Source organism: Carcharodon carcharias, assembly GCF_017639515.1.
Source record: "Carcharodon carcharias isolate sCarCar2 chromosome 35 unlocalized genomic scaffold, sCarCar2.pri SUPER_35_unloc_8, whole genome shotgun sequence".
Lineage (NCBI taxonomy): Eukaryota > Metazoa > Chordata > Chondrichthyes > Lamniformes > Lamnidae > Carcharodon > Carcharodon carcharias.
In genome coordinates, this window is record NW_024470724.1 from 492,378 (window position 1) to 505,499 (window position 13,122).

A 13,122-nucleotide genomic window follows, 5' to 3' on the forward strand; every position below is an offset into this window, starting at 1 on the left:
CATGTCTGCAACACCTCAACGGCTGCCCCGTAGCCTGCGACCTTACTCACCCTTTAGTGCAACGCGGTTCCTCCGAATGGCAGTCATCACACCCTCGATGCCGGCTTTGTTGTCGAGCGAAGGATGGACGTCAACCACCTCGAAGTCGACGGGTACACAGGCACACCTTTGGCGAGAAAGGACAGAGGCGTCACGCAGGATAACAGCTATGCCCGCCCCCCCTCTGCTAAACCCTCATCCTCAGCTTTGCCCCCATAGCCGGTGGCGATTCTTTCGACGCCAACCCAGCTGCTCGCCCATTTGCAGCTTCCGCTGATCTAAAACTCTGCTGCCCGCACCCCACCCTGGCGTTGTAACTGGCACCAAGTCCCGTTCACCCATCACCCACTCTGCTCTTGACCCACACTGACACCCTGACCCACACTGGCTCCCTGCTCAGCAAGGCCCCCATTTTAAAAAACTCATCCTTGTTTTCAAATCTCTTCATGGCCTTCGACCGCGCCCCCCCCCACCGCCCTATCTCCGTAACCTCCTCCAGCCCCTACAACCCTCCCTATCTCTGTAACCTCCTCCAGCCCCTACAACTCTCCCTATCTCTGTAACCTCCTCCAGCCCCTACAACCCTCCCTATCTCTGTAATCTCCTCCAGCCTCTACACCCTCCTATCTCTGTAACCTCCTCCAGCCCCTACACCCCTCCCTATCTCTGTAACCTCATCCAACCCCTACAACCCTCCCTATCTCTGTAACCTCCTCCAGCACCTACACCCCTCCCTATCTCTGTAACCTCCTCCAGCCCCTACACCCCTCCCTATCACTGTAATCTCCTCCAGCCCCGACAACACACCCTATCTCTGTAACCTCCCCCAGCCCCTACACCCCTCCCTATCTCTGTAACCTCCTCCAGCCCCTACACCCCTCCCTATCTCTGTAACCTCCTCCAGCCCTGACAACCCTCCCTGTCTCTGTAACCTCCTCCAGCCCCTATAACCGTCCCTATCTCTGTAACCTCCTCCAGCCCCTACAACCCTCCCTATCTCTGGAACCCCCTCCAGACCCAACAACCCTCCCTATCTCTGTAACCTCCTCCAGCCCCTACAACCCTCCCTATCTCTGTAACCTCCTGCAGCCCCTACACCCCTCCCCATCTCTGTAATCTCCTCCAGCTCCTATAACCCTCCCTATCTCTGTAACCTCCTCCAACCCTCCCTATCTCTGTAACCTCCTCCAGCCCCTACACCCCTCCCTATCTCTGTAACCTCCTCCAGCCCCTACACCCCTCCCTATCTCTGTAACCTCCTCCAGTCCCTACAACCCTCCCTATCTCTGTAACCTCCTACAACCCTCCGAGATCTCTGCGCTCCTCCAATTCTGGCCTCTGGAGCATCCCCCGATTCCCATCGCATCACCATTGGCGGCCGTGCCTTCAGCTGCCTGGGGGCTGGGCTCTCGAATTCCCTCCTTAAACCCCTCCACCTCTCACTCTCTCCTCGTATAAGATGCTCCTTAAACCTGACCTCTTTTGGTCTCTGTTCCTAATACGTCTATCAGCTCTGTCACTCTGCTGTCACAGACTGGATGAAAGGTTCCACTCCACCATGTGTAGGAGTTTCTGAGTAATGTGTATTTGGGGACCTCTCAGTCCAACTGCATTGGTGTGTTAGCCACAAGCCAAAGTTGTCTGTTGCGATTTTATACAATGGGAGTGAACGGGAAGGGGTTTGGGTCCATTGGGATTGTGTACAGTGGGGGTAAGCGGGAAGGGGTTTGGGTCCATTGAGATTGTGGACAGTGGGAGTGAACGGGAAGGGGTTTGGATCCATTGGGATTATGTACAGTGGGAGTGAACGGGAAGGGGTTTGGGTCCATTGGGATTGTGTACAGTGGGAGTGAACGGGAAGGGGTTTGGGTCCATTGGGATTGTGTACAGTGGGGGTGAACGGGAAGGGGTTTGGGTCCATTGGGATTGTGTACAGTGGGGGTGAACGGGAAGGGGGTTGGGTCCATTGGGATTGTGGACAGTGAGAGTGAACGGGAAGGGGGTTGGATCCATTGGGATTGTGTACAGTGGGAGTGAACAGGAAGGGGGTTGGGTCCATTGGGATTGTGTACAGTGGGAGTGAACGGGAAGGGGTTTGGGTCCATTGGGATTGTGGACACTGGGAGTGAATGGGAAGGCGTTTGGGTCCATTGGGATTGTGGACAGTGGGTGTGAACGGGAAGGGATTTGGGTCCATTGGGCTTGTGGACAGTGGGGGTGAATGGGAAGGGGTTTGGGTCCATTGGGATTGTGTACGGTGGGAGTGAACAGGAAGGGGTTTGGATCCATTGGGATTGTGTACGTTGGCGTGAACGGGAAGGGGTTTGGGTCCATTGGGATTGTGTACAGTGGGAGTGTACGGGAAGGGTTTGGGTCCTTTTGGGATTGTGTACTGAGGTATGGTTTACTGTCTGGTCCTGATTTCTGCTCAGTTGTGCCGTAGGTTCTCACCTGAACACATCTCGGACGTGCCGCATCAGTTCAGGGCCAATTCCGTCACCCGGGATCATCGTGACAGTGTGCCGGCCTCCGTACATGGCTGGAGGAGGCTGCAGGATAGAGAGACAGCTAGTGATAGACAAGAAGCCTGGAATAGCAGAGTATACTGTGCACGGCCAGGGCGTGATTAACAGGGCACTCGTGGGGCTTGGAATGTCTTATTGCACACTGACTTGTTTCCGCTTTTGGTTTCAGGGTCAAACACCTTCTCCCAATTTTGTCCTGTACCCTTCCCTCGGGAGGTTTAGGCAGGGACATGGGTGCCTACTCGCTTCTTCCTCCATCTTGCCATTGACACTTACCTGAGCATTGCTTGCCTTCCATTCCCGACAATCCCAAGCCATCCCTGCACGACGACCCTTTTCCAGAATCCTCTGCTGCTGACCATCTTCTGCTGCTGGGTCCCCATCAAGGGGCGTACCCAGGAAAGTCCGCCCTCTATCTTGGGTGTCCCAGACACAAGAGCCAACTTCTTTAGGGAGATATCTGTACACTGACTGGTGTCTCTCAGTCCCCTCTCTCTCTCTCTCAAGGAGATATCTGTACACTGACTGGTGTCTCTCAGTCCCCTCTCTCTCTCTCTCAAGGAGATATCTGTACACTGACTGGTGTCTCTCAGTCCCCTCTCTCTCTCTCAAGGAGATATCTGTACACTGACTGGTGTCTCTCAGTCCCCTCTCTCTCTCAGGGAGATATCTGTACACTGGTGTCTCTCAGTCCCCTCTCTCTCTCAGGGAGATATCTGTACACTGACTGGTGTCTCAGTCCCCTCTCTCTCTCAGGGAGATATCTGTACACTGACTGGTGTCTCTCAGTCCCCTCTCTCTCTCTCAGGGAGATAGCTGTACACTGACTGGTGTCTCTCAGTCCCTCTCTCTCTCAGGGAGATATCTGTACACTGACTGGTGTCTCTCAGGCCCTCTCTCTCAGGGAGATATCTGTACACTGACTGGTGTCTCTCAGTCCCTCTCTCTCAGGGAGATATCTGTACACTGACTGGTGTCTCTCAGTCCCCTCTCTCTCAGGGTGATATCTGTACACTGACTGGTGGCTCTCAATCCTCCTCCATATCTCTGTAACTTCCTCCAGCCCCTACAACCCTCCCTATCTCTGTAAGTTCCTCCAGCCCCTACACCCCTCCCTATCTCTATAACCTCCTCCAGCCCCCTACACCCCTCCCGATCTCTGTAACCTCCTCCAGCCCCTATAACCCTCCCTATCTCTGTAACTTCCTACAAACCTCCGAGATCTTTGCGCTCCCCCAATTCCGGCCTCTCGAGCATCCCCTGATTCCCATCGCTCCACCATTGGTGGCCGTGCCTTCAGCTGCCTGGGGGGGGGGGCCTGTGCTCTGGAATTCCCTCCCTAAACCTCTCTCGATCCTCCTTTAAGACGCTCCTAAAAAACCGACCCCTTTGACTAAGCTTCTGGTCACCTGTCCCTAATATCTCCGCACGTGGCCCGGGGTCGGGTTCTGCTCTGATGTTGCTATCCAAAGTATTCGTGGGCATGTTACTGTGTTAAGGATGCCGAAGAGGTGCAAGCTGTCGTTGTACAGTAACCCCTGGGTTAGAGAGAGTGGGGCGAGGGGGATGAGGATAAAAAAGATGCCCAGCGCAGCCTGTTCTCTCCTCAAGCAGACAGCTGGAGTCCGGAAGTCATTATGTCGGGACTGAAGGACTTCAAAACTAAAACCCACCACCGAATTAGCTGCACTAAAAATCCACCCCACTGCTGAGGAGAGGCACAGGCTAGCATTTGTCTAGCGCCTTATCCAGCCATAGGGTGCCCAAACTACCCCCAACACTTGCCCAATGATGTGCTTTCAGTGCCGACACAGTGGAAACGCAGCAGCTGTTGTACACAAAGCAAGATCCCACAACCAGCGAGGTGGTAATCAACTCCCATTTTGTTTAGTGGCGGCGGCTGAGGGGTTAAAAGGGGCTTCAGGACACTGGGGGATCTGCACCCACCCCCCCTCCACCATCACCCACCCACCCTCCACTATCACCCACCCCGCCCCACTGTTCTTCTACCTACAACAGAGGTTCTGGGATCTTTTACATTTATCTGAGGGGGCAGATGGGGCCTTGGGTTTAAGGTTGCAATGTGATAGACTGTGCAGCGCTCCCTCAGCACTGACCCTCCGACAGTGCGGCGTTCCCTCAGCACTGACCCTCCGACAGTGCGGCGCTCCCTCAGCACTGACCCTCCGACAGTGCGGCGCTCCCTCAGCCCTGACCCCCCCCGACAGTGCGGCGCTCCCTCAGCACTGACCCTCCGACAGTGCGGCACTCCCTCAGCACTGACCCTCCGACAGTGCAGCGCTCCCTCAGCACTGACCCCCCCGACAGCGCGGCGCTCCCTCAGCACTGACCCCCCCCACACTGCGGCGCTCTCTCAGCACTGACCCTCCGACAGTGCTGAGCTCCCTCAGCACTGATCCTCCGACAGTGCGGCGCTCCCTCAGCACTGACCCTCCCACAGTGCGGCGCTCCCTCAGCACTGACCCTCCCACAGTGCGGCGCTCCCTCAGCACTGACCCTCCCACAGTGCGGCGCTCCCTCAGCACTGACCCTCCCACAGTGCGGCGCTCCCTCAGCACTGACCCTCCCACACTGCGGCGCTCCCTCAGCACTGACCCTCCCACACTGCGGCGCTCCCTCAGCACTGACCTTCCGACAGTGCGGCGCTCCCTCAGCACTGACCCTCCGACAGTGCGGCGCTCCCTCAGCACTGACCCTCCGACAGTGCGGCGCGCCCTCAGCACTGACCCACCGACAGTGCGGCGCTCCCTCAGCACTGACCCACCGACAGTGCGGCGCTCCCTCAGCACTGACCCACCGACAGTGCGGTGCTCCCTCAGCACTGACCCACCGACAGTGCGGCGCTCCCTCAGCACTGACCCACCGACAGTGCGGCGCTCCCTCGGCACTGACCCTCCCACAGTGCGGAGCTCCCTCGGCACTGACCCTCCCACAGTACTGACCCTCCCACAGTGCGGCACTCCCTCAGCACTGACCCTCCCACAGTGCGGAGCTCCCTCGGCACTGACCCTCCCACAGTACTGACCCTCCCACAGTGCGGAGCTCCCTCAGCACTGACCCGCCCACACTGCGGCGCTCCGTCAGCACTGACCCTCCCACACTCCGGCGCTCCCTCCGCACTGACCCTCCAAGAGCGCGGAGCTCCCTCAGTACTGACCTTGTAGTGAGTGTCATGCCTGGAGTGTCGGGGTTCAAATGTGTGTAGTGGGAAAGGTGGGGGGGGGGGGGGTGGGGTGCGGGGTTATGAACCCATGACCTTCAGACTCAGAGGGGACAGAGCTACTCGTTCACTTTCTAAATGTAACCCACCATTCCGCGGGCTTAGAACTGAAGCTATGTTGGCCTTTAGCAGATGACGGGAGGAACGTAGAGGGGCTGTGGTGGTCTTCACACATTGACACGTTCCCACAGGACACAAATACTAACCATACGCCGTGGAATGCTAGCACCCGCAGCCCTCCCCCACAAAGCCCATCGGCGTGCGTATCAATGTAGCTTCACTGAAAGAAATACTTACAATTGATTGTTGGGTCTGAGTGAAAAGGGAGGAGAAAGGAAACAATGGGTTAGTCACACACCAAGCAGGCAATCATGCTTCATTAATGCATAGTCACACTCCCCCGAGCCCAAGCAATCCCCATGATCCTGCGGCGAGCTGTGAGGTAGCGGAGAGGGGGTTCAGACAGGGGGATCCTGCGCAGACAGGGGGATCCTGCGCACCAGGGCTCCCACAGGATTCAGAGTCGAAGCTGTCAGCTGCGCAAAGCTTGCATCGCTGTTACCAGCCCGCCCACCGCTTCCCACACCACCCCCCACACCACCAACCACCGCCCCACCCCTCCACCCAAACCGATGTCACTGCCTTCATGAGTGACTATATGTAGAGGGGTCATCACTGGGTCTCAATGTTGGGATTGTGGACAGTGGGAGTGAATGGGAAGGGATTTAGGATGATTCGGATTGTGTACAGTGGGAGTGAACGGGAAAGGATTTGGGTCCATTGGGATTGTGGACAGTGGGAGTGAACAGGAAGGAGTTTGGGTCCATTGGGATTGTGGACAGTGAACGGGAAGGGGTTTGGATCCATTGGGATTGTGGACAGTGAACGGGAAGGGGTTTGGGTCCATTGGGATTGTGGACAGTGGGAGTGAACGGGAAGGGGTTTGGGTCCATTGGGATTGTGGACAGTGGGAGTGAACGGGATGGGGTTTGGGTCCATTGGGATTGTGGACAGTGGGAGTGAACGGGAAGGGGTTTGGGTCCATTGGGATTGTGGACAGTGGGAGTGAACGGGAAGGGGTTTGGGTCCATTGGGATTGTTTACAGTGGGAGTGAACGGGAAGGGGTTTGGGTCCATTGGGATTGTTTACAGTGGGAGTGAACGGGAAGGGGTTTGGGTCCATTGGGATTGTTTACAGTGGGAGTGAATGGGAAGGGGTTTGAGTCCATTGGGATTGTGGATAGTGGGAGTGAACGAGAAGGGGTTTGGGTCCATTGGGATTGTGTACAGTGGGAGCGAACGGGAAGGGGTTTGGGTCCATTGGGATTGTGTACAGTGGGAGTGAACGGGAAGGGGTTTGGGTCCATTGGGATTGTGACAGTGGGAGTGAACGGGAAGGGGTTTGGGTCCATTGGAATTGTTTACAGTGGGAGTGAATGGGAAGGGGTTTGGGACCATTGGGATTGTTTACAGTGGGAGTGAACGGGAAGGGGTTTGAGTCCATTGGGATTGTGGACAGTGGGAGTGAACGGGAAGGGGTTTGGGTCCATTGGGATTGTGGACAGTGGGAGCGAACGGGAAGGGGTTTGGGTCCATTGGGATTGTGGACAGTGTGAGCGAACGGGAAGGGGTTTGGGTCCATTGGGATTGTGACAGTGGGAGTGAACGGGAAGGGGTTTGGGTCCATTGGAATTGTTTACAGTGGGAGTGAATGGGAAGGGGTTTGGGTCCATTGGGATTGTTTACAGAGGGAGTGAACGGGAAGGGGTTTGGGTCCATTGGGATTGTGGACAGTGGAAGCGAACGGAAAGGGGTTTGGGTCCATTGGGATTGTGACAGTGGGAGTGAACGGGAAGGGGTTTGGGTCCATTGGAATTGTTTACAGTGGGAGTGAATGGGAAGGGGTTTGGGTCCATTGGGATTGTTTACAGAGGGAGTGAACGGGAAGGGGTTTGGGTCCATTGGGATTGTGGACAGTGGGAGCGAACGGGAAGGGGTTTGGGTCCATTGGAATTGTTTACAGTGGGAGTGAATGGGAAGGGGTTTGGGTCCATTGGGATTGTTTACAGAGGGAGTGAACGGGAAGGGGTTTGGGTCCATTGGGATTGTGGACAGTGGGAGTGAACGGGAAGGGGTTTGGGTCCATTGGGATTGTGGACAGTGGGAGTGAACGGGAAGGGGTTTGGGTCCATTGGGATTGTGGACAGTGGGAGTGAATGGGAAGGGGTTTGGGGCCCTGTTTAACCATGAGTTAATCATAGTTAAGCACTGGGGGTGGGTTGGGGGGGGGGGGGGGGGGGGGGGGGGGGGGGGGGGGAAGGTGGCAAAAACATCAGAGCTGACTGCGTGTTTGTGGTTGGCTGAAAGGGGTTAATTGTCCTTTCCCCTCTCCATGAAGAGTATGGAATTGTTGGCTCAGGACTCACCCGATGACCCACCTGTGCTCAAGGGGAAGGCGGTGAGGAAGGGAGATGGCGGGAATAAACGCGAGGCTTTGGCAGGGGCGGGGTTCGCAAATCTCGGGTTTCAGGCTTTGGGATTAATTGCCGTTGGGTCGGTGTGTGGGATGAGGGAGGCGGTGGGATGAAGGAATTAGTGGGAGGATCGAGGTTGAAACTTCAACCTTAATCTCGATGTATGAAGCGGGGAGTTAGGTCAACCTGCAAAAGGGACAGTGCCCTGGAGTGAGGGGAGAATGGGTGACTGGGAGAGAGGGGCACGTGGAGTAGAGGATCGACAGGGAGTGCTCAAAATGAGAGCGGGGAGTGCAGAGGAGGGAGCTGTAGAGGGGAACGTCACAGAGAGTTGGGTGAGGTATAGTTTTGTCGGGGAGGTGGGGGGTTATGGAGGAAGAGTACAGCGTAGCGGTGGGGGATAAATATCTCCATGGCAACGGGAGCACATCATGGCTCTTGGAATAAGGAAAAACAACAAAAGCTTGAATTAACATAGCACCATTAGTGTGTTAACACGGCTCCAAGGTTTATAATCAGACAGATTCTGACCCCAAACCACACGTGGAGGTATTAGGAACAGGTGGCCAAGAGCTCGGTCAAAGAGGTCGGTTTTAAAGTGCGTCTTAGAAGGGGCAGGTAGGTAAAGAGGCTGGGCAAGAGAGGCAGGGAGGTTTAAGGAGGGAATTCCAAAGCTCAGGGCCGCCCCCCCCCCCCCCCCCCCCCCCCCCCCCCCAACCCAGGCAGCTGAAGGCACGGCCGCCAATGGTGGAGCGATGGGAATCGGGGGATGCTCGAGAGGCCGGAATTGGAGGAGCGCAGAGATCTCGGAGGGTTGTAGGAGGTTACGGAGATAGGGAGGGTGTAGGGGCTGGAGGAGGTTACAGAGATAGGGAGGGGTGTAGGGGCTGGAGGAGGTTACAGAGATAGGGAGGGGTGTAGGGGCTGGTGGAGATTACAGAGATAGGGAGGGGTGTAGAGGGCTGGAGGAGGTTACAGAGATAGAGAGGGGTGTAGGGGGCTGGAGGAGGTTACAGAGATAGGGAGGGGTGTCGGGGCTGGAGGAGGTTACAGAGATAGGGAGGGTTGTAGGTGCTGGAGGAGGTTACAGAGATAGGGAGGGGTGTAGGGGCTGGAGGAGGTTACAGAGATAGGGAGGGGTGTAGGGGCTGGTGGAGGTTACAGAGATAGGGAGGGGTGTCGGGGCTGGAGGAGGTTACAGAGATAGGGAGGGTTGTAGGGGCTGGAGGAGGTTACAGAGATAGGGAGAGTTGTAGGTGCTGGAGGAGGTTACAGAGATAGGGAGGGTTGTAGGGGCTGGAGGAGGTTACAGAGATAGGGAGGGTTGTAGGGGCTGGAGGAGGTTACAGAGATGGGGAGGGTTGTAGGGGCTGGAGGAGGTTACAGAGGTGGGGAGGGTTGTAGGGGCTGGAGGAGGTTACAGAGATAGGGAGGGTTGTAGGGGCTGGAGGAGGTTACAGAGATAGGGAGGGTTGTAGGTGCTGGAGGAGGTTACAGAGATAGGGAGAGTTGTAGGGGCTGGAGGAGGTTACAGAGATGGGGAGGTTTGTAGGGGCTGGAGGAGGTTACAGAGGGGGGGAGGGTTTTAGGGACTGGAGGAGGTTACAGAGGTGGGGAGGGTTGTTGGGGCTGGAGGAGGTTACAAAGATAGGGAGGGTTGTAAGGGCTGGAGGAGGTTACAAAGATAGGGAGGGTTGTAAGGGTTGGAGGAGGTTACAGAGGTGGGGAGGGTTATAAGAGGCTGGAGAAGGTTACAAAGATAGGGAGGTTTGTAGGGGCTGGAGGAGGTTACAGAGATAGGGTTGTAGGGTCTGGAGGAGCTTACAGAGATAGGGAGGGTTGTAGGGGCCGGAAGAGGTTACAGAGATAGGGAGGGTTTTAGGGGCTGGAGGGGGTTACAGAGATAGGGAGGGTTGTAGGGGCTGGGGGAGGTTACAGAGATAGGGAGGGGTGTAGAGGGCTGGAGGAGGTTACAGAGATAGGGAGGGGTGTAGGGGCTGGAGGAGGTTACAGAGATAGGGAGGGTTGTAGGGGCTGGAGGAGGTTACAGAGATAGAGAGGGGCGTAGGGGGCTGGAGGAGGTTACAGAGATAGGGAGGGTTGTAGGGGCTGGAGGAGGTTACAGAGATAGGGAGGGGCGTAGGGGCTGGAGGAGGTTACAGAGATAGGGAGGGTTGTAGAGTCTGGAGGAGGTTACAGAGATAGGGAGGGTTGTAGGGGCTGGAGGAGGTTACAGAGATAGAGAGGGGCGTAGGGGGCTGGAGGAGGTTACAGAGATAGGGAGGGTTGTAGGGGCTGGAGGAGGTTACAGAGATAGGGAGGGGTGTAGGGGCTGGAGGAGATTACAGAGGTGGGGAGAGGGTGAGAATGTAGCAGGATTTGAGCATGAGGACGAGAATTTGAAAAGAAAGGTGGTGCTGGTCTGGGGACCTGGGCCGGTCAGTGAGCGGGGGGAGGGGGACAGGGACTCGGTGCGAGTTGGGATATGTGGGGCAGGGAGGGGGGGTGTGGGGGTCAGCCATGGAGTTTGGGGGGGCGGGGGGGGGATGTGCTGAGGTTTAGGGCGGGTTTGAGGCTGGTCAAGCGGGGGGTGCTTGGGAATAGTCTCGTGCGGAGGGAGCCAAGGTGGGGGTTGGCGAGGAGGGTCCCAGCCGCGGGTTGGCGTTGCCGAGCTGGGAGGGCCCGGAGCGGTCAGCCGCTCGGGACGATCCCTGCCCCGTCCGAGTCCCGGTCTGGGAGCGGCCAACCCGAAGGCCGGAACTGGCAACGCGGAGCGGGGAGCTCGACAGGACCGCGCCGCCTCCTGTCACCGATACTCCGCGGCTACTCACCGCTGTCCGAGTCTGGGCTGCCGAGTCAGGTCAAAGGTCACCCCTCGCCACTCCCACCCTCATAAATCGCCCGGCCAACCCAGAGCTGGCACACCAGCTCCCCCTCTCGAAGGTTGGCGCTGCTGGGGGTTGGGAGGGGTCGTGAACCGCGGGCATTTGAGCTGCCGGCACCTTCCGGCATCTCCAGGGTGGGTGGGCCGGCAGTTCGACAACCACCCCCCCCCCACTCCCTCGCCAAGCGGACGACTTGACCCATCAGGGATCCGAGCGGTGGGGTTGGTGCCTCTCGATCAAGAGAGGAGGGGAGTCTTGCAGGATACTCGGGGCCTGGGGTTGGTGGGGGATGGAGTGGGCGGGGGGGAGGTGGAGCGGGGACAGGAAAAGAGTTGGATGGTGGGCTTGTCTCCACTTCACTGGGTAGAGCGAGGGGAGGGTTGCAAGGGCCTGGGACCCTGTTGTTAAAAACCTTTCAGGACGGAGATGAGGAGAGTGTCTTTTCCCCTCAGAGGGGTTGTGCGGGTTTTGGGGGGGGGCCTCTCTGCCTCAGAAGGCGGTGGAGGTTGGTGGGGGGTGGGGGGGGTTGCTGAATAATTTTTTTTAAGGTGGAGGGAGGTGGATTCTCGCTGGGCAAGGGAACCGAAGGTGATCGGGGGGGGGGGGGGGGGGGGGGGGGTGCGGTGTGGTGGTGGATGGCGATGTGGAACTCCAAACGGATCAGCGGTGACCTAGTTGAAGGGCAGACCAGCCCCGAGGGGGGGGCGGGTCAGGTGCCCCTCTCCTGTTCCCAACTCCCCACTGTTTTCCTTCGGACAGAGGGGTCCGAGGGGCGCGGCCTGGTTGAGGTCCACAAAATGATGAGGGGGGAGGGGTGGGGCTCCTAGATAGGGGGTGGACAGGAAAGACCAGTTCTCCACCCCCCCTCCCAACCCTCACCCCCAGCCAGCCAGCTGAGGGGTCCATTGTGGGGGTCGTTGGTTGGGGGGGGCGGTGGGGCCACAGATTTAAAGGTGACTGGTCGGGGGAAATCGGAGGGGACGCGTGAGGAGAAACACTGTCACCCAAAGGGCGGTGGGCGTCCGGGATTGGCTGCAATGCTCAACTCATCTGACGTGCTGCTAAAGGCTAAGGCTAGGGTCCAGGCGCTGGAAAGCGGGGTTAAAATGTGTTAAACTTTGTTTCTCTCTCCGGCCGGCACGGGCACAATGGGCCGAAAGGCCTCTTTCCGCCCTGCGACTCTCCGATGGCTCTTGAGCGGATGCAGGTTCTGTGTGCTGAACGTTGAGGGGATGGAGGGGGCAGGGGGTTTGGTGGGGAAGGAGTGGGAGTTGAGGGGTGGGGGGGGAGGGTGCTGCCGGAGGTGGGTGTGAGGTCAAGGGGGCAGGAGGGCGGATGCCCCCATTGCCAGCCTGATTATTCCCTCGGAGCCGCCTCCTCAATGGCGGCTGCAAAGCTGACAGCAGACGTTCTACAGGAGTCTTTCCCGCGAGAAAGAGGAAGAGAGAGAAAGAAAGAGAGAGAGAGAATTCGCTCGTAGCAGGAGCGCGGAGCAAGAGAACCATTGCGTCGCGTGGGAGGGAACGCCGTCTTGCTGGACGACACCCCAAAAGAGCTCGGAGGGAGCGGCAAATCGGACTTACGACAAATGCAGAGGACCCTCGGCGACTGGACGCTGCCACAGGGAACGCCTGGAGTTGCGAAAAAGAGGTGAGGGTTAGCGTGAAAGAAAATGGCCGCCCCCAGGAAGCTAGCATCCGCGCGCACTTCCTGCCCACAGCAGCTTACTTCCTGTTGACTCGCTTTTGGCGCCAACTTCTCCCGCGGGTACACAGCTTCCAGTGTTAACGAAAATGGCTATGTAAACGTGTCACGCTGTAGCGGTGGCCTCCCGCCACAGGGTGGCAGTGTGAGCCTCAGTGTTTCAGCCCTGCTGAATCTTTTGGCCCGTTCAGCTCCAGCCAAGTCTAGAATCTTGAGAAAGATGCAGCACAGGAGGAGGCCATTTGACCCATCGG

The 13,122-nt window shown here is 57.7% G+C and overlaps 1 protein-coding gene across 2 annotated transcripts in view; it reads right to left on the reverse strand.

Moving 5' to 3' along the window:
* idh3g (isocitrate dehydrogenase (NAD(+)) 3 non-catalytic subunit gamma) overlaps window positions 1-13,122 on the reverse strand; it is a 41,291-nt gene that overhangs the window by 25,849 nt on the left and 2,320 nt on the right. The window contains exons 2-5 of one of the 2 annotated variants that reach the window (XM_041181504.1): window positions 12,748-12,795; window positions 6,103-6,117; window positions 2,491-2,588; window positions 51-166 (exon numbers count right to left, since the gene is read on the reverse strand). In XM_041181504.1, coding sequence (XP_041037438.1) covers window positions 51-166; window positions 2,491-2,588; window positions 6,103-6,117; window positions 12,748-12,795 — 277 coding nt within the window. The remainder of the gene's footprint in view (window positions 1-50; window positions 167-2,490; window positions 2,589-6,102; window positions 6,118-12,747; window positions 12,796-13,122) is intronic. The other variant, XM_041181505.1, reaches the window with a different exon arrangement.